This window comes from Mirounga angustirostris, unplaced genomic scaffold, assembly GCF_029215605.1.
Source record: "Mirounga angustirostris isolate CCGP_5_RB_7025 unplaced genomic scaffold, mMirAng1.0.hap1 SCAF_11, whole genome shotgun sequence".
Classification (NCBI taxonomy): domain Eukaryota; kingdom Metazoa; phylum Chordata; class Mammalia; order Carnivora; family Phocidae; genus Mirounga; species Mirounga angustirostris.
The window spans coordinates 86,564,041-86,589,645 of NW_026991719.1; the positions used below are offsets into that span (position 1 = coordinate 86,564,041).

General features: G+C 35.5%; 1 protein-coding gene across 4 annotated transcripts in view; it reads left to right on the forward strand.

Moving 5' to 3' along the window:
* Positions 1-25,605, forward strand: part of TBC1D8B (TBC1 domain family member 8B) — a 56,788-nt gene that overhangs the window by 19,899 nt on the left and 11,284 nt on the right. For 3 of the 4 annotated variants that reach the window (XM_045881046.2, XM_045881070.3, XM_045881055.2), the window contains exons 5-14: positions 8-248; positions 3,391-3,598; positions 4,617-4,784; positions 10,479-10,628; positions 11,187-11,337; positions 12,008-12,222; positions 20,361-20,478; positions 21,402-21,687; positions 22,625-22,754; positions 23,764-23,862. In XM_045881046.2, coding sequence (XP_045737002.2) covers positions 8-248; positions 3,391-3,598; positions 4,617-4,784; positions 10,479-10,628; positions 11,187-11,337; positions 12,008-12,222; positions 20,361-20,478; positions 21,402-21,687; positions 22,625-22,754; positions 23,764-23,862 — 1,766 coding nt within the window. The remainder of the gene's footprint in view (positions 1-7; positions 249-3,390; positions 3,599-4,616; positions 4,785-10,478; positions 10,629-11,186; positions 11,338-12,007; positions 12,223-20,360; positions 20,479-21,401; positions 21,688-22,624; positions 22,755-23,763; positions 23,863-25,605) is intronic. The other variant, XM_045881063.3, reaches the window with a different exon arrangement.

A 25,605-nucleotide genomic window follows, 5' to 3' on the forward strand; every position in this document is an offset into this window, starting at 1 on the left:
TTTGCAGTAAAACTCATTATATCCTGGGATTCAGTCTCAAAACTTGAAAAGACTTCAAATGTTATACTAACAGAGAGTATTCATGTGTGTTCCCAAGGGGAGAATCACTACTTTTCAATGTTTTTGCATATTAATGAAACATACCTTCTTATGGAACAGCTGGCAAACTATGCTATAAAGAGACTTTTTGATAAGGAAACATTTGCTAATGACCCAATCCTTGATGATCCTCTACAAATCACCAAGAGGTATTCAAAGCTTAATTAATACTTTTTAAAATACTGTTTTACCAAAGAACAGTAACATTGATTATCATTAAAAGTTAACTGTTCTGTGTTATATGATAATTTTTCTTTGGAATTAATCATTGATGTGTGGGTATTTTTTAGTTTATTCATATGCATTTCACAAATAGTATTCCCTCCATTAAGTTTAATCCTAAGAAGTAATAGAAGTTGAGTTTGAAAATTACTTATTGAGATCCCAGTAGGATTTGCCCTGGAGTGCTTTTAGAAATATAGAGATTTTTATATGCCTGGTTAGTCTACATTTCTCTATGAGTAGTCTGAACAGTTTCAGGTATGATATTGTAAAATGTAGTGTTTATTTTTAAATATAATTTATAGACAGCATCATTTTTTTTAAAGATTTTATTTATGTATTTGGGGGGTAGGGGCAGGAAGAGGGACAAGCAGGCTCCATACTGAGTCCGGAGCCCGACTTGGGGCTCAGTCTCACAACCCTGAGATCATGAGCTAAGCTGAAATCAAGAGTCAACCACTTAACCAACTGAGCCACCCAGGGCCCCCTAGACAGCATAATTTTTTATGAAGAGGCAAGTTAGTGGAGCCAGTGGAGCATGGGCTTTATAAGGAGAGTACAACCCTTGGACAAGTCATTCTCTCTCAGGACCTTAGTATCCTCATGTATCATTTCTACCTCAGGGAGCACTTGTGAGGAATGAACAATATAACGTGTGAAAGCACTTTGTAAAATATGGAAACACTAGATAAATGTTAATCATTATTAATGCCTACATGAGAATTATCTCTGATAGCTGTTTGCTTCTCTATTTGGTTTGCTGAAACTGACCAGAGCCCTTTCATACTGCTCAACACTCAGAACAGTTGACTGAAATAAGCATGCCAAAGGAGAGGGAAAGAAGAGAGGATCTAGAAATAGCTAGTGAATGCAGCTTCTGGCAAGGAGCATGAGGGTATAGACTGTATGGGAAACTGTGAGAGGAACCTAAGCTGCAGTCCTATGGATAGACCAGAGCAAGTGACCTAGAGGGTTGTGTGATTACTACATAGCCCTAACTGGATATGGTTGTTCCATTTGCCTATTTCTAACCATTTCTAAAATCTGTATACATAAGGACTTCTTTGTGAGTGTGTCTGCTTTTCTGGAAAATAGATCAGCAAGGTGAACTTTTTATAGGTCCCAGTGTGCATGATTTATAAATAGAACTCTATAAGGATTAGGAATTCAGTTTATGTTATATTATAGTTGAGCATTTGTTTTTGTAGTTTGTTCCTTGATTGGCCACCATAAACATAAACTTTTTAGCCATTTTATTTCCCTTAGAATATCCTCTAAAAAGCCATCTATCAAGGGTGCCTGGGTGGCTCAGTTGGTTAAGCGACTGCCTTCAGCTCAGGTCATGATCTCAGGGTCCTGGGATCGAGCCCCGCATCAGGCTCCCTGCTCGGCACGAAGCCTGCTTCTCCTTTTCCCACTCCCCCTGCTTGTGTTCCCTCTCTCGCTGTCTCTCTCTCTGTCAAATAAATAAGGTCTTTAAAAAAAAAAAAAGCCATCTATCAATGAGTTATTCATTACCAAGTCTGTATTTAAATGATATAGGAAATCTATTTTTGTCTATGTGTATTTTTAAGAGAGCCTATTGAAAATCATAGATATCTAAATCCTTTTTTCTAGTAAGTTAAAAAGAACAATAGATTATTTATTTTTATTTATTTATTTATTTATTTATTTATTTATTTATTTATTTTTTAGATTTTTTATTTATTCATTTAAGAGAGAGAATGGGAGAGAGAGCACAAGAGGGGGGAGGGTCAGAGGGAGAAGCAGACTCCCTGCCGAGCAGGGAGTCCGATGCGGGACTTGATCCCGGGACTCCAGGATCATGACCCGAGCCGAAGGCAGTCGCTTAACCAACTGAGCCACCCAGGCGCCCCAACAATAGATTATTTAGACTTAGCCTCCAAATGACTTTTTTCTAAAATTGAGTATCTTTATTGCTTCGGCTTATTGTTTTTACAAATATGTATTACTTCTATAATTTAAACAGTATAGAAGCACATTAGCAATAGTTAGTTTCAGTGTATATCCTTCCAGGCTTTTTAATGCATTAATTAAAAAGTATTTGCAAAAAACATGATTGGGACTAAACATTACATATTATTCCATAGTCTGCTTTTTTCCCCCCTTAAAATAATATATCATGGACATCTTTTCATTTATATAAATAGACCTCATCTTTTAAAATAATAATAACCCACCAAGTTATAATTTAAGTGAGGTAAAATTAATGTGGTTTTCTGTTCATCAGAATTATTTTGAAAGACATGATGAAATGCCACATATTCAAATAGTATATGCTGGAAGGATGAATTTGGTTTTAACTCTGTTGGCTTTGAGTTAGAACTTGCATAACTTACTTACTACCCCAGATGGCATTGCTGCTTAACACAAGTGTTTACTGCCTCTAGAAAAATTGTACTATTTTAAGCAATTGGTTTTTATTCATATATTTATATATCAGTTAACAAGTCATCTTTATTTCTTGACACCTATCCTGTGCCCAATACTGTGCAAGCAGTGTTGTTTTATTTTGCCTCTAGTATGGATTTTTTTAAATGTTCATTTAAGTGTTTGTTTCACTTAATTTTAATATTATCTTTTATGTACTGTTCTTCTTGCCCAAATTTTGATCCCATAAATTTTCATTTTTAATTTTTCTCTTTTTTATTTTTCATTTTTATTTTATTTGAACTGGGTGACTTGATTTTCTGATAACTACATATAAAAATTGTTTGCCAATATTGGTGTTAGCCATATTCGCATATTATGAATATGTAATAATATAATAATAATCTTCCAGCAAATCACTCCTTAACAGATGGTTTAAAGTCCTACATCATCTCTAACTTCTGTGCATTATAATTTAGTAATAAAACAAAATTGGAATAGGGAACAAAGAAAATGAATTTGTTATGAATCCGTGTGTTTCTTCCATTACATAATTTGTTGAAGAACATAGCATGTAATATTTAATCTTTCTGCTTTAGAGTACATTTAGATTAGTCAATATGGGCATGTGTGTACTTTAGAAGTCATTATTTGAGCCCTCTTTGTTCTTTTCTACAGAGGTCTGGAAAATCGAGCCCACAGTGAGCAGTTCAATGCTTTTTTTAGGCTCCCCAAAGAAGAGACTTTGAAAGAAGTACATGAATGTTTCTTATGGGTACCATTCAGCCACTTTAACACTCATGGAAAAATGTGCATCTCAGAAAACTATATCTGCTTTGCTAGCCAGGATGGCAATCTATGTTGTGTAATCATTCCATTACGAGAGGTAATACAAATTTGGTTACATATCAATTTTAGTTTGAAAATGCTATCATTCACAGAATAAAATATTTAATTCTGTAAATTATTGAAAACTCTATATGCACCACCCTTTTAGTAATTTTTAAGAATCTTTTTTTTTTTTGAGAGAAAGAACACATACGAGCAAGTTGGGGGCGAGGAAGGAGGGGCAGAGGGAGAGAGAGAATCCCAAGCAGGGCTCGATCTCACAACCCCGAGATCATGACCTGAGCCAAAATCAAGAGTCAAACACTTAACCGACTGAGCCACCCAGGTGCCCCAATAATCATTTTTTAAGTTCAGTAGTATTCTTCAGGATAAGAGTACTAGGATAAGAGCATTATAGCTCTCATTAAAAGTGAAAATAGAAAAAAATTAAAAATTTACAAGCCAGATAAGGTTCAGGATGACTCAAGATGGAGCATGATCGCCCAGACATTTATGACATGAATACCAAGACTTAGACTATTATATTTGATAAACACAGTCAAAAAGAATATAATTGATAGCTTTTATGTAAGTTAGAAATAAATTGTCAGCATTGTAGCCCTGAATTTTTACATTTATATTATCATTTTTTTTAAAGATTTATTTATTTATTTGAGAGAGCGAGAATGAGAGAGAGAGAGAGTACATGAGTGGGGGAGGGTCAGAGGGAGAAGCAGGCTCCCCGGCTGAGCAGGGAGCCCGATGCGGGACTCGATCCCGGGACTCCAGGATCATGGCCTGAGCCGAAGGCAGTTGCTTTAACCAACTGAGCCACCCAGGCGCCCTATATTGTCATTTTTTAAGGCTACATGTTAATTAAACCTTTTTCTTGAGAAGTGAAATAACTTGCACTGAGTTTACTTGTGTCAGTGGTGCAACTAGTACCCAAAGTCTGTTTCTTAATAAGTCATACCATGGACCAAAGCTTTAGCCACAAAAGATTAAGCTAAACATATTTTGCCTGAAAGCGTCAGCAACAAGGGAGAATGGGATTCATTTATGTTTTCACCCCCCAGGTCTTAGCTATAGATAAGACAAATGATTCCAGCAAATCTGTCATCATTAGCATCAAAGGAAAAACAGCTTTTCGCTTCAGTGAAGTTAAAGACTTTGAGCAGCTGGTGGCAAAACTCAGACTCAAGTATGGGGCAGCTTCAACTCAGTATCACGATGTTAGCACAGAGGTAATTATACAGCAATCAAATCATTTTTTTTAAAAAGTTTGTTTCATGTGCTCCATTCTTTCAAAAGGAACTCATAGTACTTTTTCTATTCATGCTTAGGTTTATTTTTTTTTAAGACTAAAACCAAAGAAATTACATTCTCTAAGTCACATTATAAAGCAGAAGTGAGAATTAAGAACTTTATTCTTTTTTAGGAACTCGTATTTTAAAAATTATTATCATTTGATCTTTCTTGACTATATCTGCAGTATCTCAGATATACACATCTTGTACTTTCATGTGACATGGCTTTTAATAACTCAAACTATATTTGAGAATTTAATAAGGCCTTAAAAAAAGGACTCTCCTCTGACTGCTGTAGAGAGACAGCAATTTTAAACCAGTCTAAATATCTTTTATTTAATATCGAGTAGTCCAGCCTTACTTACATTATATAGCCCAGAGCAAAATAGTGGCAAAGCTATTTACTAGTAAAATATTAGAGAAGGCAAATATTCTTGGCGAAGGGTGCTTAAGAGACTGATGTTGATATTTAGTGTGTCCTTTATGTAAATGTAGATACTTTCAATTCAAATTAATTTTCATTTTCAATGCTTAGGAAATTCATGTTTTAATAGATTGATAAAACTTATCACATTATAACTATTGTATTTTAATTAAAAATTCAAAGAAAAAGTCAACATTGGCTTTATTGGCTATATTATTTGTATAGGATTATAGCAGCTTTTACCTCTCCAGAGTAGAGACTAAAAATATTATGCTAAGTCAATTATAATGCAGTATTGGTAAGACTAGCTTTTTCTTCAAGAATAGAACAACATAATGAAAACATGTAATTAAAAGATACATATATCTCTGTTCCAGACCCAGAATCTTCATGTTAACCATCAAGAATTTTCATGCCCCAACTTTATAATCTTTCATTCTCTTCAGGTGTGCACCCAGGGTATTCCTTAGTTTGATGTTGAGGACACGGGTAAAACCTGATCAGTCCTGGTAGTTTCTCTCGCAGTGCTTCCATATTCTTGCTTATATCACTTTTTTTCCTGTCCTACTCCGTTTCAGATTCATTCTCTCTGTTAAATTTAATGCTCTGCTTCTCTTTCTTTCTCCTTCAATTTATCTGTGTCTCTTAAACCCGAAAAACTGGAATTTTCCCCCCAAAATTCTCAGGTGCCTCTAGTAGTTGGGTATGATCAGTTGTAAGACAGGATTTTGTCTCAAAATGAGTTTATCATCTTTTCAGATGTATGTCAGAGTTCTAAGGTTTTCTAGTTTCTCTTCCCATTTTTAAAGGTTTTAGTAAAGGTATATGCAAAATACCAGTTGGTATACTGGTTTGCTAGGGAAATTTTTTTTAAGTGTACCCTTTAATCCCCATTCCCTATTTGCCCCATCTACCACCTACCTCCCCTCTGGTAACCATCAATTTGTTCTGTATTGCCAAGAGTCCATTTCTTGGTTTGTCTCTCTCTTCTTTTTTCCTTTGCTCACTTGTTTTTTTCTTAAATTCCACATTATGAGTGAGATCATATGGTATTTGTCTTTCTCTGGCTGACTTACTTCGCTTCTCATTATACTCTCTAGCTCTATCCATGTTGTTGCAAATGGCAAGGTTTCGTTCATTTTTATGGCTGAATAACATATATATATATATATATATATATATATATATATATATATATATATATATATAATACCACACCTTCTTTATCCATGTACCTATCCATGGACACTTGGACTGCTTCTATAGTTTGGCTATTGTAAATAATGCTGCAATAAATATAGAGGTGCATGTATCCATTTGAATTAGTGTTTTTGTATTGGTAGGATAGTTCTATTTTTAACTTTTTGAGGAACCTCCATACTGTTTTACAGAGTGGCTGCACCAGTTTGTATTCCCACCAACAGTGCAAGAGGGTTCCTTTTTCTTGCACATCCTCGCCAACACCTGTTTCTGGTGTTGTTGATTTTAGCCATTCTGACAGGTGTGAGGTGATATCTCATTGTAGTTTTGATTTGCATTTCCCTGATGAGTGATGTTGAGCATCTTTTCATGTGTTGTTGGCCATCTGGATGTCTTCTTTGGAGAAATGTCTGTTCATGTCTTCTGCCCATTTTTAAGTTGGATTATTTGTTTTGTGGGTATTGAGTTGTTTCAGTTTTTTATATATTTTGGATACTAACCCTTTGTCAGATATGTCATTTGCAACTATCTTCTGCCATTCAGTAGGTTGCCTTTTAGTTTTGTTTATTGTTTCCTTCACTGTGCAGAAACTTTTTATTTTGATGCAGTCCCAATATTTATTTTTGCTTTTGTTTCCCTTGCCTTAGGAGACATATCTATAAAAATGTTGCTACAGCTGATGTGAGAGATATTACTGCCTATGCTCTCTTCGATGATTTTTTATGGTTTCAGGTCTTACATTTAGATCTTTAATCCATTTTAAGTTTATTTTTGTGTATGGTGTAAGAAAGTGGTCCAGTTTCACTCTTTTGCATGTGGCCGTCCAGTTTTCCCAACACCATTTGTTGAAGAGACTGTCTTTTTCTCATTGGATATTCATTCCTCCTTTGTCAAAGATTAATTGACCATATAATTGTGGGTTTATTTCGGGGTTTTCTGTTCTATTCTATTGATCTGTGTGTCTATACCAGTACAATGCTGTTTTAATTACTACCGCTTTGTAATATAACTTGGAATCTAGAATTATGATACCTCCAATTTTGTTTTTCCTTTTCAAGATTGCTTTGGCTATTTAAGTCTTTTGTGGTTCCATGCACATTTTAGGATTATTTGTTCTAGTTCTGTGAAAAATGCTGTTGGAATTTTGATAGGGATTGCATTAAATGTGTAGATTGCTTTGGGTAATAAAGACATTTTCACAATATTTGTTCTTCCAACCCATGAGCATGGAATGTCTTTCCAGTTTTTTGTGTTATCTTGAATTTCTTTCATCTGTGTTTTATAGTTTTCAGAGTACAGGTCTTTCACCTTTTTGGTTAAGTTTATTCCTACTTTATTGTTTTTGTTGCAATTGTAAATGGGATTGTGTTCTTAATTTGACTTTCTGCTGCTTCATTGTTAGTGTATAGGAATGAAGCAGATTTCTGTACACTGATTTTGTATTCTGCAACTTTACTGAATTCATTTATCAGTTCTAGTAGTTTTTTGGTAGAGTCTCCAGGGTTTTCTGTATACAAAATCATTTTATCAGCAAAGACAGTTTTACTTCTTCCTTTCCTATTTGGATGGATTTTATTTCTTTATCTTGACTGATGGCTCTAGCTAGGACTTGTAGTACTATGTTGAATGGGAGTGGTGAGAGTAGGCAGCCTCATCTTGTTCCTGATCTCAGAGGAAAAGCTTTCAACCTTTTACCTTGGAGTATGATGTTAGCTGTGGGCTTGTCATATATGGCCTTTATTATGTTGAGGTATGTTTCTTTTATACCCACTTTGTTGAGAGTTTTTATCATGAAAGGATATTGAATTTTGTCAAATGTTTTTTCTACATCTATGGGTATGATCAAATTATTTTTATCCTTTATTCTATTCATGTGGTATATCACATTTATTGATTTGTATATGTTAAACCATCTTTGCCTCCCAGGGATAAGTCCCACTTGATCATGGTGTATGATCCTTGTAATGTGCTGTTGAGTTTGATCTGCTAGTATGTTGTTGAGAATTTTTGCATCTGGATTCATTGGGATTTTGGCTTGTAATTTCTTGTAGTGTTCTTATTTGGCTTTAGTATCGGGGCATGCTGGCCCTGAAAAATTAGTTTGGGAGTGTTCCCATCCCCTTCACTTTTTTGGAAGAATTTGAGAAGAATTGGCATTAATTCTTTAAATGTTTGGTAGAATTCACCCATTAAGCCATCTGGTCCAGGGTTTTTCTCTGGTGGGAGATTTTGGATTACAGATTCAGTGTCCTTACATGTTATTAGTAAGTTCAAATTTTCGATTTCTTTATGTTTTGTTGATAGTTCATTTTTTATTGCTGAAAAATATTTCATTATCTGGATATACCACAGTGTTTATACATTCACCTCTTGATACCTTGTTTGCCTTCAATTTTTGGCAACAATCAATAAAGCTGCTATAAACATTCACATGCAGATATGTATGTGTACACATACATTTTCAACTATTTGGGTATATACCTAGGAGCACAATTCCTGAATCATATAGTAAGGCTATGTTTTGCTTTCTAAGAAACTGCCAAACCATCTTCCAAAGTGGCTGTACCATTTTGCATTTCCGCCAGCAATGAATTAGAGTTCTTATTCCATATCCTCAGCAGCAAGTACTTGTTTTCTGTGAGTGTTACGGATTTTAGCCATTTTAATGACCAATAGTATCTCGTTGTTTTTTTAATTTGCAATTCCTCAATGATATAATATTGAGCATTTTTATATAATTATTTGTCATCTTTATATCTTCTTTGGTGAGGTCTCTATTCAGATCTTTTGCCCACTTTTTAACTTGGTCTTTTATTTTTTTTAAAACATAATTTCCTTTCATTCTTTTAATATATTTACAATAGCTACTTTACATTCTTAGTTTACAAAATCAACTGGAACTCTCAAAGCCATTTTCTGTTGGTTGCTTTTTTTTAATAGTTCTTGTTTTTATTTTTAAACCTGGCTTTCTCGGATTACCCCCATGAGTCAGTATAAGTTGGTGGTCAGCCAATGATGGGTCAGAAGAGCTCCTTAAATGCCTTGAACCATTAAGGTTTCTACTTTTTACCAAGGGAATCTTTATGTGAAGGTATACCTCAAACTTCAGCCAGTTTATAAATCAGCCTCGGTTTCATTGCTTACCTCCACAAAGTCAGCCAGAATTGAGTGACTGGGGCCTTCCACTGTCCCGTTTCTTTCCTGGGCAGTTTCACATCCCTGTACATGCATACGTCCATCTACATCTCCAAGAATATGTTAGAATCTTTCAAAGTTCCCTGTGTTTATCTGGTTATCTGAATCTTCCTTTTAGATTTTTAGCCAGGCTCTTGTTTGCCCCAAACTGAAATCATAGCTTTAGGCAGCTGTGATGTTATCAGCAGATTACTATGGCCTTCTGTAATGCCCTGGGGATGGGACTTTCTTCATTCAAAGACCTGAGCTCTGAATCAAATCAAATAACACCCTGGGAATGGAGATTTTCTAGGGAGCTGTTAGTTTGGTCAAAATACTGTGTTCTGGGGATGGGGATTTTAGTGATCAACCAAAAGATCCACTGGCTGTGTTAATGCAGGCTTTCATGGCTGCCATTACCTCTGAGCTTGGGAGGGAGGGGTGATGAGAACAGCCTCAAGTCAAAACTTCACAGAATCTACTGTTCCTACTACAGTTCATTAGTTTCACTTGTATAGATGCTTTTCAGTTCATCCTGTGCCTTTGGTAAATTTCCAGTGCTCTGAACTGGTATTTTTTAAATCTTTTGCCAGTATTTTGTTGTTTTTGTAGGGGAGTGGGTTCACTGAAGTCCTGAGTATGCTGTTCTAGATGTTGATTTGTTGACGTCTCTAATTTTGATAGAAAAACAATGTCTCTCTGAGACAGCGCTTTAATCTTTATTATGTAGATTGATTGTGGTTTATAAATGACAGATAAAGCATTAGCACTTTTTCTTCTTGCAGAAACTTTTAAGCATACATTTGGGACAATTACATTTTTTTTTTTTTCAGATTCCTATTAGTTCTGATTCTACAGACCCATCTGATAATACTGAAGTACGATCTTTGACATGTCAGAGAGAATGCAGTAAAACTGTGAACACTGAAGCCTTAATGACAGTATTTCACCCTCAGAATTTGGAGACTCTTAATTCCAAAATGGTAGGAAAACAAAATATTTAAATCTGTGGACTGAAACAGTTGATCAAAAATAAAAATCTTAGAGCAGACTAGAAGGTATCACAACTGAAAACTCCTCTTTTGGTGCTTGAAAAGGTTTTCCAGCAGGTACTATTGTGTGACTTGTTTCATTCAATTACACAAAAGGGCTGTTAACAAACAAAAGGGCTGTTATCAAGAATTAAGATAAACTATGAAAATTGAACATTGGGTTTTATTTGCATGGATTGTCAATAATCCTAAAATCAAGGTGATTGGGGGAGAATGATGGTTCAAAGCTTTACCTCTGAAGTATAATGCTTTTCCCATTTTTATATGAGTTTAGGTAAGAATTAAAATAGCAAATTAAAGCTGTTATGCTCACATGGATTCGGAAGATTTGTGATGAGTGGTCCAGTGTTTGGCCCCTCTGTCAATACTGATTTTGACTTCCTGTGTTCTTGATTTCCATAGGTATTGTTTCACAGTGAAGAGAGTTTTCAAATTATTTGAAAGAAGTTAATTTCTCACCATGTTTACTTGGTTGATTTTTTGTTACAGTTGAAAGAAAAGATGAAGGAACAGTCATGGGACATCCTATTTGCAGAATGTGGGCGTGGTATTAGCATGTTTCGGACCAAAAAGACTCGAGATCTGGTTGTAAGAGGGATTCCAGAGACTTTAAGAGGAGAGCTCTGGATGCTTTTTTCAGGTATTACATATATTCACTTTATTTTTTTCTTTTTTTTTAAGATTTTATTTATTTATTTGACAGAGAGAATATAAGCAGGGGGAGCAGCAGAGGGAGAGGGAGAAGCAGGCTCCCCGTGGAGCAGGGAGCGCAATGCGGGGCTCAATCCCAGGACCCTGGGATCATGACCCAAGCCAAAGGCAGTCGCTCAACCAACTCAGCCACCCAAGTGCCCCCATATATTCACTTTATTAACAGACAGTAGCTATGCCCCTTCTAGAAGTTATGCACTAAGTAAGAATAATTACAAAGATGGCTGGAACAAAGACTTATTCATCATGAGTTCAGATTAGTCAAAGAGAATAAGGTAGTTCCATGTATTTACCTGTATATCCACACATCTATTGTCTGAGCAAATTAGTTTATTAGGCAAGATATGGCTAATTGGAGGTATCTCTATCTCTAGTGTCAAAGGAAAGTTAAGGGATAAAAACAGTTCATGAAAATTCTATTGGATAAAATTGGTATCCTGATGTTATAGATTCTAGTGAAGCCTTTTGTTTGTACTAGGACATTACTTGAATATAAAGCTAAATTTAAAGTAATCCAAATCTTTATGTATATATGCAAATATATAAATAGGTTTATTACATTCTTCTTCTTTTGTATGTTAATGCAATCATCTGTACAGGTGCTGTTAATGACATGGCTGCTAATCCTGGCTATTATGCTGAAGTGGTTGAGCAGTCCTTAGGGACCTGCAACTTGGCTACTGAAGAAATTGAACGTGATTTGCGTCGCTCCCTGCCTGAACACCCAGCCTTTCAGAGTGACACTGGCATATCTGCTCTGAGGCGGGTACTCACTGCTTATGCATACAGGAATCCCAAAATTGGATACTGCCAGGTATGGCTTCATTATAAACCCATCTCTATGCATGTTCCAAATGGTAAAATCACATTAAATAGAGCTCCATTAATTTGAAAATTATGATAAGAAAGACAGAGGTTGGGCTGAGATTGATATAGGGGGTATTTTTAAGTAGGATGGTAGTGGGAATACTTAAGAGAATTGATATTACTTCATTTTTCTTGTACATTTAACAAATATTTATTGAATTCCTGCTCTATAAAAGATACTGTGCTAAGTGCTTAAGACATGTAAAGATGAATCATATAAGGATCCTGCCCTTGAAAGTATACAGATGAGTAAGTATTAAAACATATTCATTAGCAAATAAAAACGAGTGGGGCAAAGTATTAGAGAAATGTAAAGTTCTATTAAGATTTGTAATAGGGATAAATTAATTTCATCTGGAGGAATCAGAAATAGCTTCATGGAAGAGGTAGCATTTGTAGGTCTTGATAATTGGTGAATTTTGGATGTATGGAGATGGAATGAAAGAATGTTCTAGGTAAAGGGATCAGTGTAACAAAACGCAGGGAGGTAAACATGGAATATATATAGAACCATGTTTTGTTTAGTAGAAATGTAGGGTGAATGAAGCGAAGTAGATAGAGAAAAAAATCAATAAGGTAGTTTGGGATAGGTCAGGAGTTTGAATTTTATTTTGTAGGTAGTGGGGGAATCACTGAAAAAAAAATCCTTCAGGAGCACACTATATTAATTAGGGATGCTAGACTGCTAACACAAATAATCTCAAACAGGTAATAACTTAAACACAATAGAAGCTTCCTCAAAGGAATTAATAGAGAAGAGCAAGTATTTAAGTCAGTAGGCAGCTCTCCTTCATGAGATTATTCAGGGACTTAGGCTGACAGCAGGCCCTGTCATCTTCAAAACATGGCTTCCAAGATGTTCTTTCATTGTCATTACCCTTCACAGGAATCAGGAGAGAATATGGAGAAACAATCGTGGTAGATTTTATTGGCTTGTAGGCCTAGAACGTGTGTACATCACTTCATCCACATTATGTTGGAGGATCTTGGTCTTATGGCCACACCTATTTATAAAAAAGTCTGCAAAATAGAATGTGACTGAGCACATATATGTCCAGATACTATGGAAGAAGGGGAGATTGGATTGTGGTGGATAGCTAGTACTCTCAGCCACACATTCCTTTATAATGAGCTGAGCACTCATAATGATTATGTATCAATCCTATCATCTACTCATTAATCTTATCAATAGAGAATTTTTTTGAAAAGCAATTTAAGTGAATGGATCACCTAAATTACAAGTATTTAGTGTATTTTAGGATCTTTGAGAGGTAAAAAAGAAGTGTAAGTGCTTCTTTCCTCAAAGAACTAACACAGAGTCTATGACGTTATCTATATGTAGTCATGTAGTGGCACCTTCAAAATAGGTGGCACTTGCTTTTAACTTCTAAAAGATGAGAGGGGCTCCTGGGTGGCTCAGTCAGTTAGGCATCTGACCCGTGGTTTCAGCTCAGGTCTTGATCTCAAGGTTGTGGTATCAGGCCCAAGTCGGGCTCCACGCTTAGCACAGGGTCTGCTTGAAATGCTCTCTCTCTCCCTCTCCCCTGCTCACACACACTCTCTCTCTTTCACTCATTCAATAAATAAATAAATAAAACTCTCTAAAAGATGAGAGTAAGGTTAGAAACATGGAGGGCAAGAGGAAAGTTACTCTGAGTTAAGGTAATAATATAAGTAATACCATTCGGGTGAGAATAAGCCTGCCATGGCTAGGTTCATGTTGGAATCAAGAATTAGGTTTGTGTGGGACAAGATCGTGCAGAATCATTCAAGCCTGGGAAAAGTCTGAATTTGCTAAGCAGGTTTTATTGCTTTTGATCAAGAAGCCATGTGAGCCGTACTGACTCATTAGGACTAACTGACTAGCTTGCTTATTTACCTTTCATTCTATCCTCCCTCCCTCCTTTCCTTCCAGCTATTTGATCTATTTTCTTCCTTTTCTTTCTTCCCTCCCTCTCTTTCCTCTTTCCTTTACTTTCCTTTGATCTATCCTGAGATAAACTCGCATACCACAAACTTTATCCTTTAGTGTTTTTAGTATATTCACAATGTCATGTAACCACCATCACTACCTAATTCCAAAACACTTTCATCACCCCCAAAAGAAGCTCCATATCCATTGTTACTTCCCATTCACCCCACCCCCAACTCTAGGCAATCACTGATCTACTTTTCCACCTCTATGAATTTGCCTATTATGGACATTTTATATAAATGGAATGATACAATATGTGGTCTTTTGTGTCTACTTTCTTTCACTTAGGTTCATCCATTTTGTGGCATGCATTAATACTTCATCCCTTGTATGGCTGAATAATATTCCATTGTATGGATATACCACATTTGTTTATTCAGTGGTTGATGGGCATTTTGTGTTATTTCAATATTTTGGCTATTATGAATAATGCTGTCATGGATATTCATGTCCAGCTTTTTGTGTGGACATTGTTTTTTATTATTTTGGGTATATACCTAGAAGTGGAATTGCTGAGTTATATGCTCACTGTATGTTTAACATTTGGGGGCACTGCCAAACTATTTCCCAAAGAGACAGCACCATTTTATCTTCCCACCAGCAACGCGTACTGAAGGTTACAATTTCTCACATCCTTGATAACACTTTTTATTGTCTTTTTGATTATAGCCATTCCAGTGAATGTGAAGTGGTAGTTCATTGTGGTCTTGATTTCCATTTCCCTAATATACTATTTGTATGTCTTCTTAGAAGAAATGGCTATTCAAATCCCTTGCTCATTTGTAAAGTTGGGTTCTTTATCTTGTTATTGTTGAGTTTTAATAATTCTTTATATATTCTGGATACCAATCCCTTATCAGATATAATATTTGCAAATTTTTTCTCCTACCCTATATGTTGCCCTTTCACTTTCTTTTTTTTTAATAAAGATTTTATTTATTTATTTGCCAGAGAGAGAGAATGAGAGTGAGAGAGCACAAGCAGGGGGAGCAGCAAGTAGAGGGAGAAGCAGGCTCCCTGCTGAGCAAGGAGACTGATGTGGGACTTGATCCCAGGGATCATGACTTGAACTGAAGGCAGACACTTAGCCGACTGAGCCACCCAGGCATCCCATCCTTTCACTTTCTTGGTGGCGTCCTTTAAAGCACAAAAGTTTTAATTTAATCTGTTTTTTTTTAAGTTTTAATAATGTAGTCCAATCTGTTTTTCTTTGTTGTATGTGCCTTTGATGTCCTATCTAAGAAGCCATTGCCTAATCCAAGCTTAAAAAGATTTACTGCTATGTTTTCTTCTGAGAGTTTTATAGTTTTGATGATTAAATTTATTTTGTGTTAATTTTTGTGTATGGTGTGTGGAGGGAGTTCAGCTTCATTCCTTTACTTGTGGATAACCAGCTGTTCCAGTGGTATTTGTTGAAGAAACTATTCTTTCACTCACTGAATCACCCTGGCACCCTTGTTGAAAATCAGTTGACCATAAATATTAGGGTTTGTTTCTGGACTTGCAGTTCTATCTCATTGATTTATATTTCTGTTCTTATGCTGGTATCACACTTTTTTTTTTTTTTTTTTTTTTTTACTACAGCTGGGTAGTAACTTTTGAAATAAGGAAATGTGAGTCCTTTAACTTTATTCTTTTCCAAGGTTGTTTTGGCTCTTTTGGGTTCCTTGCATTTCCACATGAATTTTAGGATTAGCTTGGTAATTTCTGGGAAGAAAAGGAAATGCCAGCTGGGATTTTGATAGTCATTGTATTGAATCTGTAGATGAACTTGGGTAATACTATATATTAACAATATTAAGTCTTCTAATCCATGAGCACAGAATATCTATCCCATTTATTTAGTTCTTTTTAAATCTCATTCAAAGTTGTTTTATAGTTTTCTACTGCCTAAGCCTTGTACTTCTTTGTTAATTTTATTTCTAAATATTTTATTTTTTTGATATAGTAAATAGAATTGTTTTCTTGATTTAATTTTTGGATTGTTCACTGCCACTATATAGAAATAAGATTGATTTTTATATATACTGATCTTGTATACTGCAATCTTGCTGAGCTTATTTTTAGTAGATTTTTTTGTGGATTCCTTAGAATTTTCTACATATAAAACCATAGAATCTGAATGGTGATATTTTTACTTCTTCCATTCCAATCAGGATATCTTTTTTTCCTTTTTCTTGACTAATTGACATGGCTATAACCTTCAGTACTGTGTTGAAGAGAAGTAGTGAGAATGCATATTCCTGTCTTACTATTTATCTTAGGGGGAAGCAATTAGTCTTTCATCATTAAGTATGATGTTAGCTGTGGGTTTTTTTGGTAGGTCCTCTATCAGGTTGAGGAAGTTCCCATATATTCCTAGTTTGTTGAGTGTTTTTATCCAATGAAAGGGTGTTGGATTTTGTTAAACAATTTTTCTTTCTCTATTGAGATAATCATGTGATTTTTTCCCCTTTATTCTATTAATATCCTGTATTACATTAGGTTATTTTCACATGTTGAACCACCTTGTATTTCCAAGATAAATCTCACTGGATCTTGGTGTATAATCCTTTTTATGTGTTATTGGGTTCAGTTTGCTAGTATTTTGTTTAGAATTTTTACATTTACATTCATAAAATATATCGATACATAGTTTTCTTAAGATACCTTTGGTTTTGGTATCAGGGCCTCATAGAATGAGCTGGGTAGGGCGCCTGGGTGGCTCAGTTGGTTGGGCGACTGCCTTCGGCTCAGGTCATGATCCTGGAGTCCCGGGATCGAGTCCCACATCGGGCTCCCTGCTCAGCAGGGAGTCTGCTTCTCCCTCTGGCCCTCCTCCCTCTCATGCTCTCTGTCTCTCATTCTCTCTCTCGCAAATAGATAAAATCTTTAAAAAAAAAGAATGAGCTGGGTAGTATTTCTTCCTCTCCTGTTTTTTTGAAGAGTTTATAATGAATTAATGTTAATTTTTCTTTAAATGGTAGAATTTGCTAGTGAAGCCATCTGTTCCTAGAGTGTTCTTTGCAAGAAATTATTTCATTACTAATTCAGTCTCTACTTGTTATAAGTCTATTCAGATTTTTCTATTTCTTCTTAATTTGATCTCTGTAGTTTGTGTTTTTCTAAGATTTTATCCATTTTATCTAGGTTATCTAATTTGTTATCACATTCCCTTATAATCCTTTTTATTTCTGTTAAGATTGGTAGTAATAGGGGTGCCTGGGTGGCTCAGTCTTAAGCGTTAAGCTTCTGCCTTCAGCTCAGGTCATGATCCCAGGGTCCTGGGATTGAGCCCCGCATCTGGCTCCCTGCTCCACGGGAAGCCTGCTTCACCCTCTCCCGCTGCCCCTGCTTGTGTTCCCTCTCTCACTATGTCTCTCTCTGTCAAATAAATAAATAAAATCTCTAAAAAAAAGATTGGTAGTGATGTTCACTATTTTCTGATTTTAATAATTTGAGTCCTTTCTCTGCTTTTTATCTTTTTGGTTCGGCCCCTATGGATATCTCATTCCCCAGCTATTCATTTTAACCCTTTCTTAGCCTATTGTTTGGCCCAACTGTTATCCATTTGCTCAGCAAGCCACATACTTGTTCAATAACTGTCTCCAGTTGTTTCCAACAAACACTCTGGGGAAAAGGCTCTTTGCTTACCGTGAACCCTGTGTTAGGTCAAATAAACACAGCCTTGTGAGTGGCGTCTTTCTGTGGAAACCACCAGACAGGTCAAATAATGACAATTATGTGGAAATGGGGCTCCTAAAGAGCTCTAGCCCCTGTCTGTTCCCTAAGGTGGCTGTCTGCTAGGTGTTTTTAATCACGATTGCTGGAATGTTGGTTTTTAAGACTATTATGAAGCTGAGGAGGGGGGCTGGGTATAGGGTAATTTAAAATGCCGAAGAGCTCACTTTTTTACTGAGATTCAGCCATTTTATTAAATAAATGCTTTCTGAATTGCCCTAAGATTTTGGTTAATTTTCAGAGTTCTGAAAAATTGATTCTGACAATATTCACCAGTGTTCTTGTTGCCTGTATAGAGGAGAGCATTTTCAGAGGGACTTACTCTGCCATTTTCACTGACATCCCCTCCCATTATGACTTCTTGAACAGGAAAATTGATGGAGTAAAAACTAAACTTGAGGGGTGCCTGGGTGACTCAGTCAGTTGAGCGTCTGACTCTTGGTTTTGGTTCAGGTTGTGATCTCAGGGTCCTGAGATCAGCCCCACATTGGGCTCCACGCTCAGCAAGGAGTCTGCTTGAGATTGTCTCTATCATTCTCCCTCTGCCAAGCCACCCCGCCCCCTTCCACCTCACCCCCCCACCCCCACCTGCTGCTCAGGCATGCGCGCTCTCTCTCTCTCAAATAAATAAATAAATCTTAAAAAAAAAAAAACAAACCTAAACTTGAGATCAAATACTGTGCCAGATCTGGCAAATAATCGACATCCTTAGTACACATATCTATCTATAAGAAAAGTATTAAAATATAAAAATGAGCAATGAACATGAAAAGATTAGTCATAGAACCAAAAGTACAGATGGATTAATAAAGCCAAAAAAGGAAAGTTCAGCCTCAAAGAAATTCAAATTAAAACCATGAAATACTATTTTTACTATCAAATCAACAAGGACAATTATAATTATTACAATTCTCAGTAGTATTGGCAAAGAAGGAGTGAAATAAACATTCAAACACTATTGGTCAGAAATATGAATTGGTACAGTCTTTCTGGAATACAATTTGGCAGTAATATGTCATTTAAAAGTAGTATTCTTGGTACTGCCTGGGTGGCTTAGTCAGGTAGGCGCCTGCCTTCAGCTCGGATCATGATCTCAGAGTCCTGGGATTGAGCCCCGCATCCTACTCCCTGCTCAGCAGGAAGCCTGCTTCTCCCTCTGCCCCTCCCCCCGACTTATGCTGTCTCTCCCTCCCTCCCTCTCTCTCTCTCAAATAATAAATAAAATCTTTAAAAATAAAAAATGAAAAAAAATAAAAACAGCATTCTTTGACTGAATACTTTCATTGCTGTGTATCTTTCCTGAGAAAAGAGTAAAACATTTGGATGAAGATTTATATAAAAAGATGTTCCTTGCAGTGTTATATATAATAGTGGAAAATTGGATCCAAACTAAATGTCCAACAGTAGTAGATTCGTTAAGTAATTTATAGTATATTCAATTTACTAGATTATTTCATAGTCATTAAATACATTGTTTGAGAAGAATTATTTAATGGTGTTGAAAATGTATATATAATGTGATGCTCAGTGAAAAAATCAACAGTTTGTTCCAAACTTTAGAAGGTGAAAAAGGAAGGAAAATACACACACACACACAAATACATCAACTTTTTAACAGTGGTGATCTCTGGGTAGGTAGGATACAGGAGATTTAATTTTCTTCACACATTTCCGTTCTTTCCAGATTCTATAAGATTTTATTCCTTTATAATAAGTGCTGTGGCCGAATGTTATATAAAAGTAATGATCTGACATTTGTATGCAAGATAGATTAGAAGGAGAAGGTTGGGGTAGGATAGAGAGGGTAAAGCAGATCTAAAAGACATTTTATAAGAAGAAACTCTAGGCTATAAAGATAAATTGGATGTGGCAGATAAAGGGTTTCTAGCATGATCAAAATTAGAATAGCGAAGAAGAAAATCCTATTTAATAGAAAAAAGATGTTTATTTTTGAACACAACCGAGGATGATTGACATCTAGAGGGATGTTTTATAGGTAGTTGAAAATACAGGTGAAGTTTGTTTCTCCAATTTTAATATGTTTTTGAGCATTGTGGTTTTTTTTTCCAGATTTGCAATAATTAAGATATTTTACTCATTGAAATTAGTCTAAAATTACAGAGGTTTTACTTATTTTGTTCTATAGTCATATTACTGCTTTATTTTCTTTGAATTTACTGTTAAGTAACTGATTAGCAAATGTTGGCCTGACTTCACCTTGTTTTGCTTTGGACTGGCTCAGAACTCTTATGTTTCCATTATCATTATTTTTCATAGTTTTTATTGCTGAAAACTAAGATTTGAAGAAGAAATGTAATTATCACCCGAACTATACACACACACACACTCTTACTTATTTATTTATTTATTTATTTTTCTGTGAATTTTAGGCAATGAACATCTTAACTTCAGTGCTGCTTCTGTATGCAAAAGAGGAAGAAGCTTTTTGGCTTCTGGTTGCTGTGTGTGAACGAATGTTGCCTGATTATTTTAACCGTCGAATCATTGGTAAAACACACACATCCCATATATAAGCACATATTTCTTTTTTAAACAATTTATATGTCTCTTGTCTATCCAGTTATGTATCAAATGGAAGAACTGATCAATTAGGTTTTGAAATATACAAAATGCAAGCAATATCAAAATGTCACATTCACTGACATGCTCAAGAGAAAAGCTTTTTGTACTGAATGGGTGATTGGAAAGATTGTTTAATATGTTGCTTTTTTAAGATAAAATACTTGGTCTGTCTCTTAATAAAATAGAAATTTTAAGTATACCTTCTCTGTATTGCTGAAACAATGGCAATCTGAAGTATCCAGAGCTACTGGAACATTTTTAGTCATTTCTTGATGAGAGAGAGATTTTTAACCAGCTTATGTGAACTGTATTGATATCTGCAAGGTTTGAAAGAAGGATCAAGTTCGTGGTTAGTTACTTATATAATATTTTCTTCAGTCATCAAATATTTATAGATTTTGACACTACCACAAAACCATGGGTGGTCTCTACTTTATGCCCTCATAAGCCTTCAGTATCATGGCTGGGTTATTGATTATATTGTCTTTCATGACAGTTATTTGTATATTTAAGTTCTACTAGATATTAAGCCCTCTGAAAATGAGGCTATTTCATCAATTGGTGTATCTCTTATGGTGCCTATTACAGGTTTCTGCACATAATATTCAATAAATTACTGTTCAAATGAATTTGAACTGAGTTTCTCAAGTGCTTCTTTTTTTTTTTCCTTGATGCATGACACTTTGCTAGCAGATAAAGAGATGTGTGAAATATAGAAAAGGCCCTGAAGAAGTTCATAATTTAAGGACTAGAAATGAGATACATTGGCATACTAACAAGTGGGAAGGTATCAGAAACAAATCCTTTTGAAAGGTGTTCATTTTTAAACTTCCTTTTATGTTCGCCAGGTGCCTTGGTGGATCAGGCAGTCTTCGAAGAACTTATCAGGGATCACCTTCCCCAGCTGCCAGAACACATGACTGATATGACATTCTTTTCCTCAGTTTCTCTCTCATGGTTCCTCACACTTTTTATTAGCGTGCTGCCGATTGAAAGTGCAGTGAATGTGGTGGACTGTTTCTTCTATGATGGAATAAAAGCCATTTTACAGCTGGGATTGGCAATACTTGACTATAATTTGGACAAACTGCTCACATGTAAAGATGACGCTGAAGCCGTGACAGCTTTAAACAGGTACTGTCAGAACCGTAGAGTTTCAATCTGGAGAGCCCCTTGGAATGTTGTTCAGCTCCCTTATTTTACAGATGAGGAAACTGAGCCCTAGAAACTTTAAACAGTTTGCCCAATGTCACAAAGCTAGTTGCATGAAAAATCTAGGACTAAAGTCCCCTTCTCTGTTTCCAAATAGAATATAATAAGAGTAAATCCCTTTTGAAGTAAACCACTTGGTAACATACACATTTGTACTAATATTGTTGATTCAGTATGCTGGGACTTTTCATAGTCCCAGTTTGAGCTATAAAGTGTTATTGTGTAAAAGTAATTTGAAAGGGGAAGGATAGTTGATAATGTTAAATATCCAGTGGGAGAAATTGTTCTGGTCTTCAAGTAATTTCAATCAGGTAGGCTGAGTTTTATTTACTCAGTGCTTTTTCTGTGAATGTTATTTTATATTGGAACATTTGTGTGTTGCGTGTGTGTATGTATGTATGTGTGGATACACTGTATGTGTATGTTAAATGAATGAATATTTGATTAGGGTAACCGTTGGAATGGTGCATCAAATACATTTTGTACAGAATAAAATCTAAACACTCTGGCATTCAGAATACTCTGTGTTATGGCCTCAAGGTACCTTTCTTATTTCTCCTCTCCTGCCTCTACATACCTTATATTCCATCCTTACTGGGCTATGTGGTATTTGCTGAGTACTCTCTGAGCCTGTTTGCTTTCCTTGTGCTCTCCTCTCTGCCTGTGAAATAATTTCTTCACCATCCCATTCCCTGCTCCTTTGTCCTCCTAATTCCTAACCATCTTCAAATTCCACTTCTTCTTAAGACCATCCTTTGTCCTCTCAGTTGACATTAACCTCTAACTAGGGAGAAATTAGCTGTCATTTCCTCTGCATTTTACTTCCACTAATTCTTGTATTACTTTTACTTTTGGATAGGTTCTTTGACAATGTCATTAATAAGGATAGCCCATTGCCTTCAAGTGTTCAGCAGGGTTCAAACGTGAGTGATGAAAAAAGCAGTCATATTAGAGTGGATATTACAGATTTGATTAGAGAGTCAAATGAGGTAAGTTTTTTTTTTATACCACAAATATAATTACATAGCATAGTTTAAATGATTGGTACTATAGTTCTATCTCTAGTGATATGTTAAGAGTAAGATGATAATACAAGTAAAGACATAATTTAAAATCCAATTTCACTTTATTTGTGTATTTTTATTAAGGTATAGTTGATATGCAATATTTATTAATTTCATGTGTACAACATAGTGATTCAGCATTTGTATTGTATACATTGTGAACTGATCACCACAATAAGTGTAGTTACCATCTGTCACCATACAAAGTTAATACAATATTATTGACTGTATTCCCCATGCTGTACTTTATATCTCTATGGACTTACTTGTTTTACAACTGGAACTTTGTACCTCTTGATCCCCTTTACCCATTTTGCAGCCCCCCAACTCCCTTCCCCTCTGGCAACTACTGTTATGTTCTCCGTATCTGAGTCTGGGTTTTGTTTATTTGTTAGATTCCACTTATAAGTGAAATCATGTCATATTTATCTTTCTCTGACTTATTTCACTTAGCATAATACCCTCAGGTCCATCCATGTTGTTGCAAATAGCAAGATTTCCTTCTTTTTATGACTGAGTAGTATTCCATTGTATAAAAATGAGTTCTGTGAACTGTTCCTAGGTTATATAGCCTCATGTGCTTCAGTTTGCTATCCTTTAAATGAAACAATGTTCACTTGCTTTCACAGGTAATGACCACTTTTAAATATCTATCACCGTATAAAAAGGTGAAAATTATTCTCTTCTTAGAGACTAAGAATTTTTCCAATGTTCTTGTAGTTAGGCTAGACACATAGTAGATGGAATTCTCCCCAGTAAATATATAGAAAAACTGAAACGTGGGAGGTGAAAATTTGCATAACCACTGAACAAGTTAGGAAAATAGCTAGAAATAGAACCAAGGCCTCTGAGAATTGAGTCTGGTGAAATTCAATTGTGGGAAAAGTGGATATTTATTATGAATGAGTATCTACTGAAATCATATTTTTTGCAGAAATATGGTAATATTCGCTATGAAGATATACACAGCATGCGCTGTCGAAATAGGTTATATGTCATACAGACCCTAGAGGAAACGACAAAGCAGAATGTGGTGAGTGTCTACCCTATGGGGGGAAACCAACTGGAGAAACAGGTTTTTTTCCAACTTCCTTTAAAAAATTGACATTCCATGTAAAGAAAATGAATATAACTAAATTTTTGAGCTAGATTCTTGCCACAGCTTAGCTTACTGTAAATCTTTTTGAGAGGAAGTAAAATTATTTTCTTCTAGTTGAATTATGTTGATTTCTCCAAAATGTTTTGTTATTTGACCTTTAATATTGAATGCTATGATATAGGCATTTAAGCATAACATATTTGTGATGTGCTTCATCAGTAAGAACAGCTGACCTATATAGTAGTCAGTGTTGCTAATATACATTATTAACCTTGGAAACCTAAGATTAGGTTAAAAAGATATAAAACTGTGTTTTAAATACTCTCTTTTTTAATATTTGGGTGGCTACATAAGAAGCTGTTAATATTGGTTGCCTCTGGTGAGTGGGATTAATAGATTGCTAGTTGGAAGAGGGAGAGTTTTACTTTGCTATATATACATCCTTCTGTACTGTTTGAGCTTTTACCATTGCATGTATTGTTCTTGTAAACCTGCTTGCTTAAAGGCCACATCCTCAGAGATACCAATCTGGGAAAATAAACATTTCTGAAGATTCTACGTTTAGCTTTCAATTAAATAATTCAGTGATGTTACTGTGATGTAGTTAGCATAGCCCCCTTGTTTTGGTTTTTATATATTAGTTTTTTAAAAGATTTTATTTATTTGACAGAGAGAGACACAGTGAGAGAGGGAACACAAGCAGGGGGAGTGGGAAAAGGAGAAGCAGGCTTCCCACTGAGCAGGGAGCCCGATGCGGGGCTCGATCCCAGGACCCTGGGATCATGACCTGAGCCGAAGGCAGACGCTTAACATCTGAGCCACCCAGGCGCCCCTTATATATTAATATTAAAAAATAAGTAATACATGTTCACTGTAAATAATTTAAACATGACAGAAATGTAAAAAAGTAAAGGTTCCCTATCCCAGGAGCAACCAGTATTAAAATTATTTGGCATATATCCTTCCATATCTTTTTTCTGTGTATCTGTAGACATAAATGTATGTGTGTGAGGGGGGTGATATAGTTTTTTAAATGAGATCATATCAGTTACTTTGTTCTGCAGCTTACTTTTTTCAATCAGAAATATATGATAATCATTGCATATCAGTACATATAGACCCCCCCCCTCACTTTTTTTAATGTACTGAATAGTATAGCATAGTATGGATATACTATACAGTTGACCCTTGAATAACACAGGGCCCCGGTTCCCTGTGCACTCGAAAATCTACATGTAACTTTTGACTTCCCAAAAAGTTAAGTACAGTTGACCCTTGAACAACGTAGGTTTGAACTGTGTGGGTTAACTTATACATGGATCTTTTTTGATAAATACAGTACTGTGAATGTATTTTCTCTTATGTTTTTCTTAACATTTTCTCTTCTCTAGCTTACTTATTGTGAGAACACAGTATGTAATATATATAACATACAAAATATGTGTTAATCCACTGTTTAGGTTATCGGTAAGGCTTCTGGTCAACAATAGGCTATTAGTCGTTAAGTTTTGGGGGAGTCAAAAGTTATCTGTTGATTTTTGACTGTGCAGGGGGTTCAGTGCCCCTAAACCCCATGTTGTTCAAGGGTCAACTGTACTAATAGCCTGCTGTTGACCAGGAGCCTTACTGATTCATTCAGGTTCAGACATTTTTAAAAAATGAATATGAATATTAACT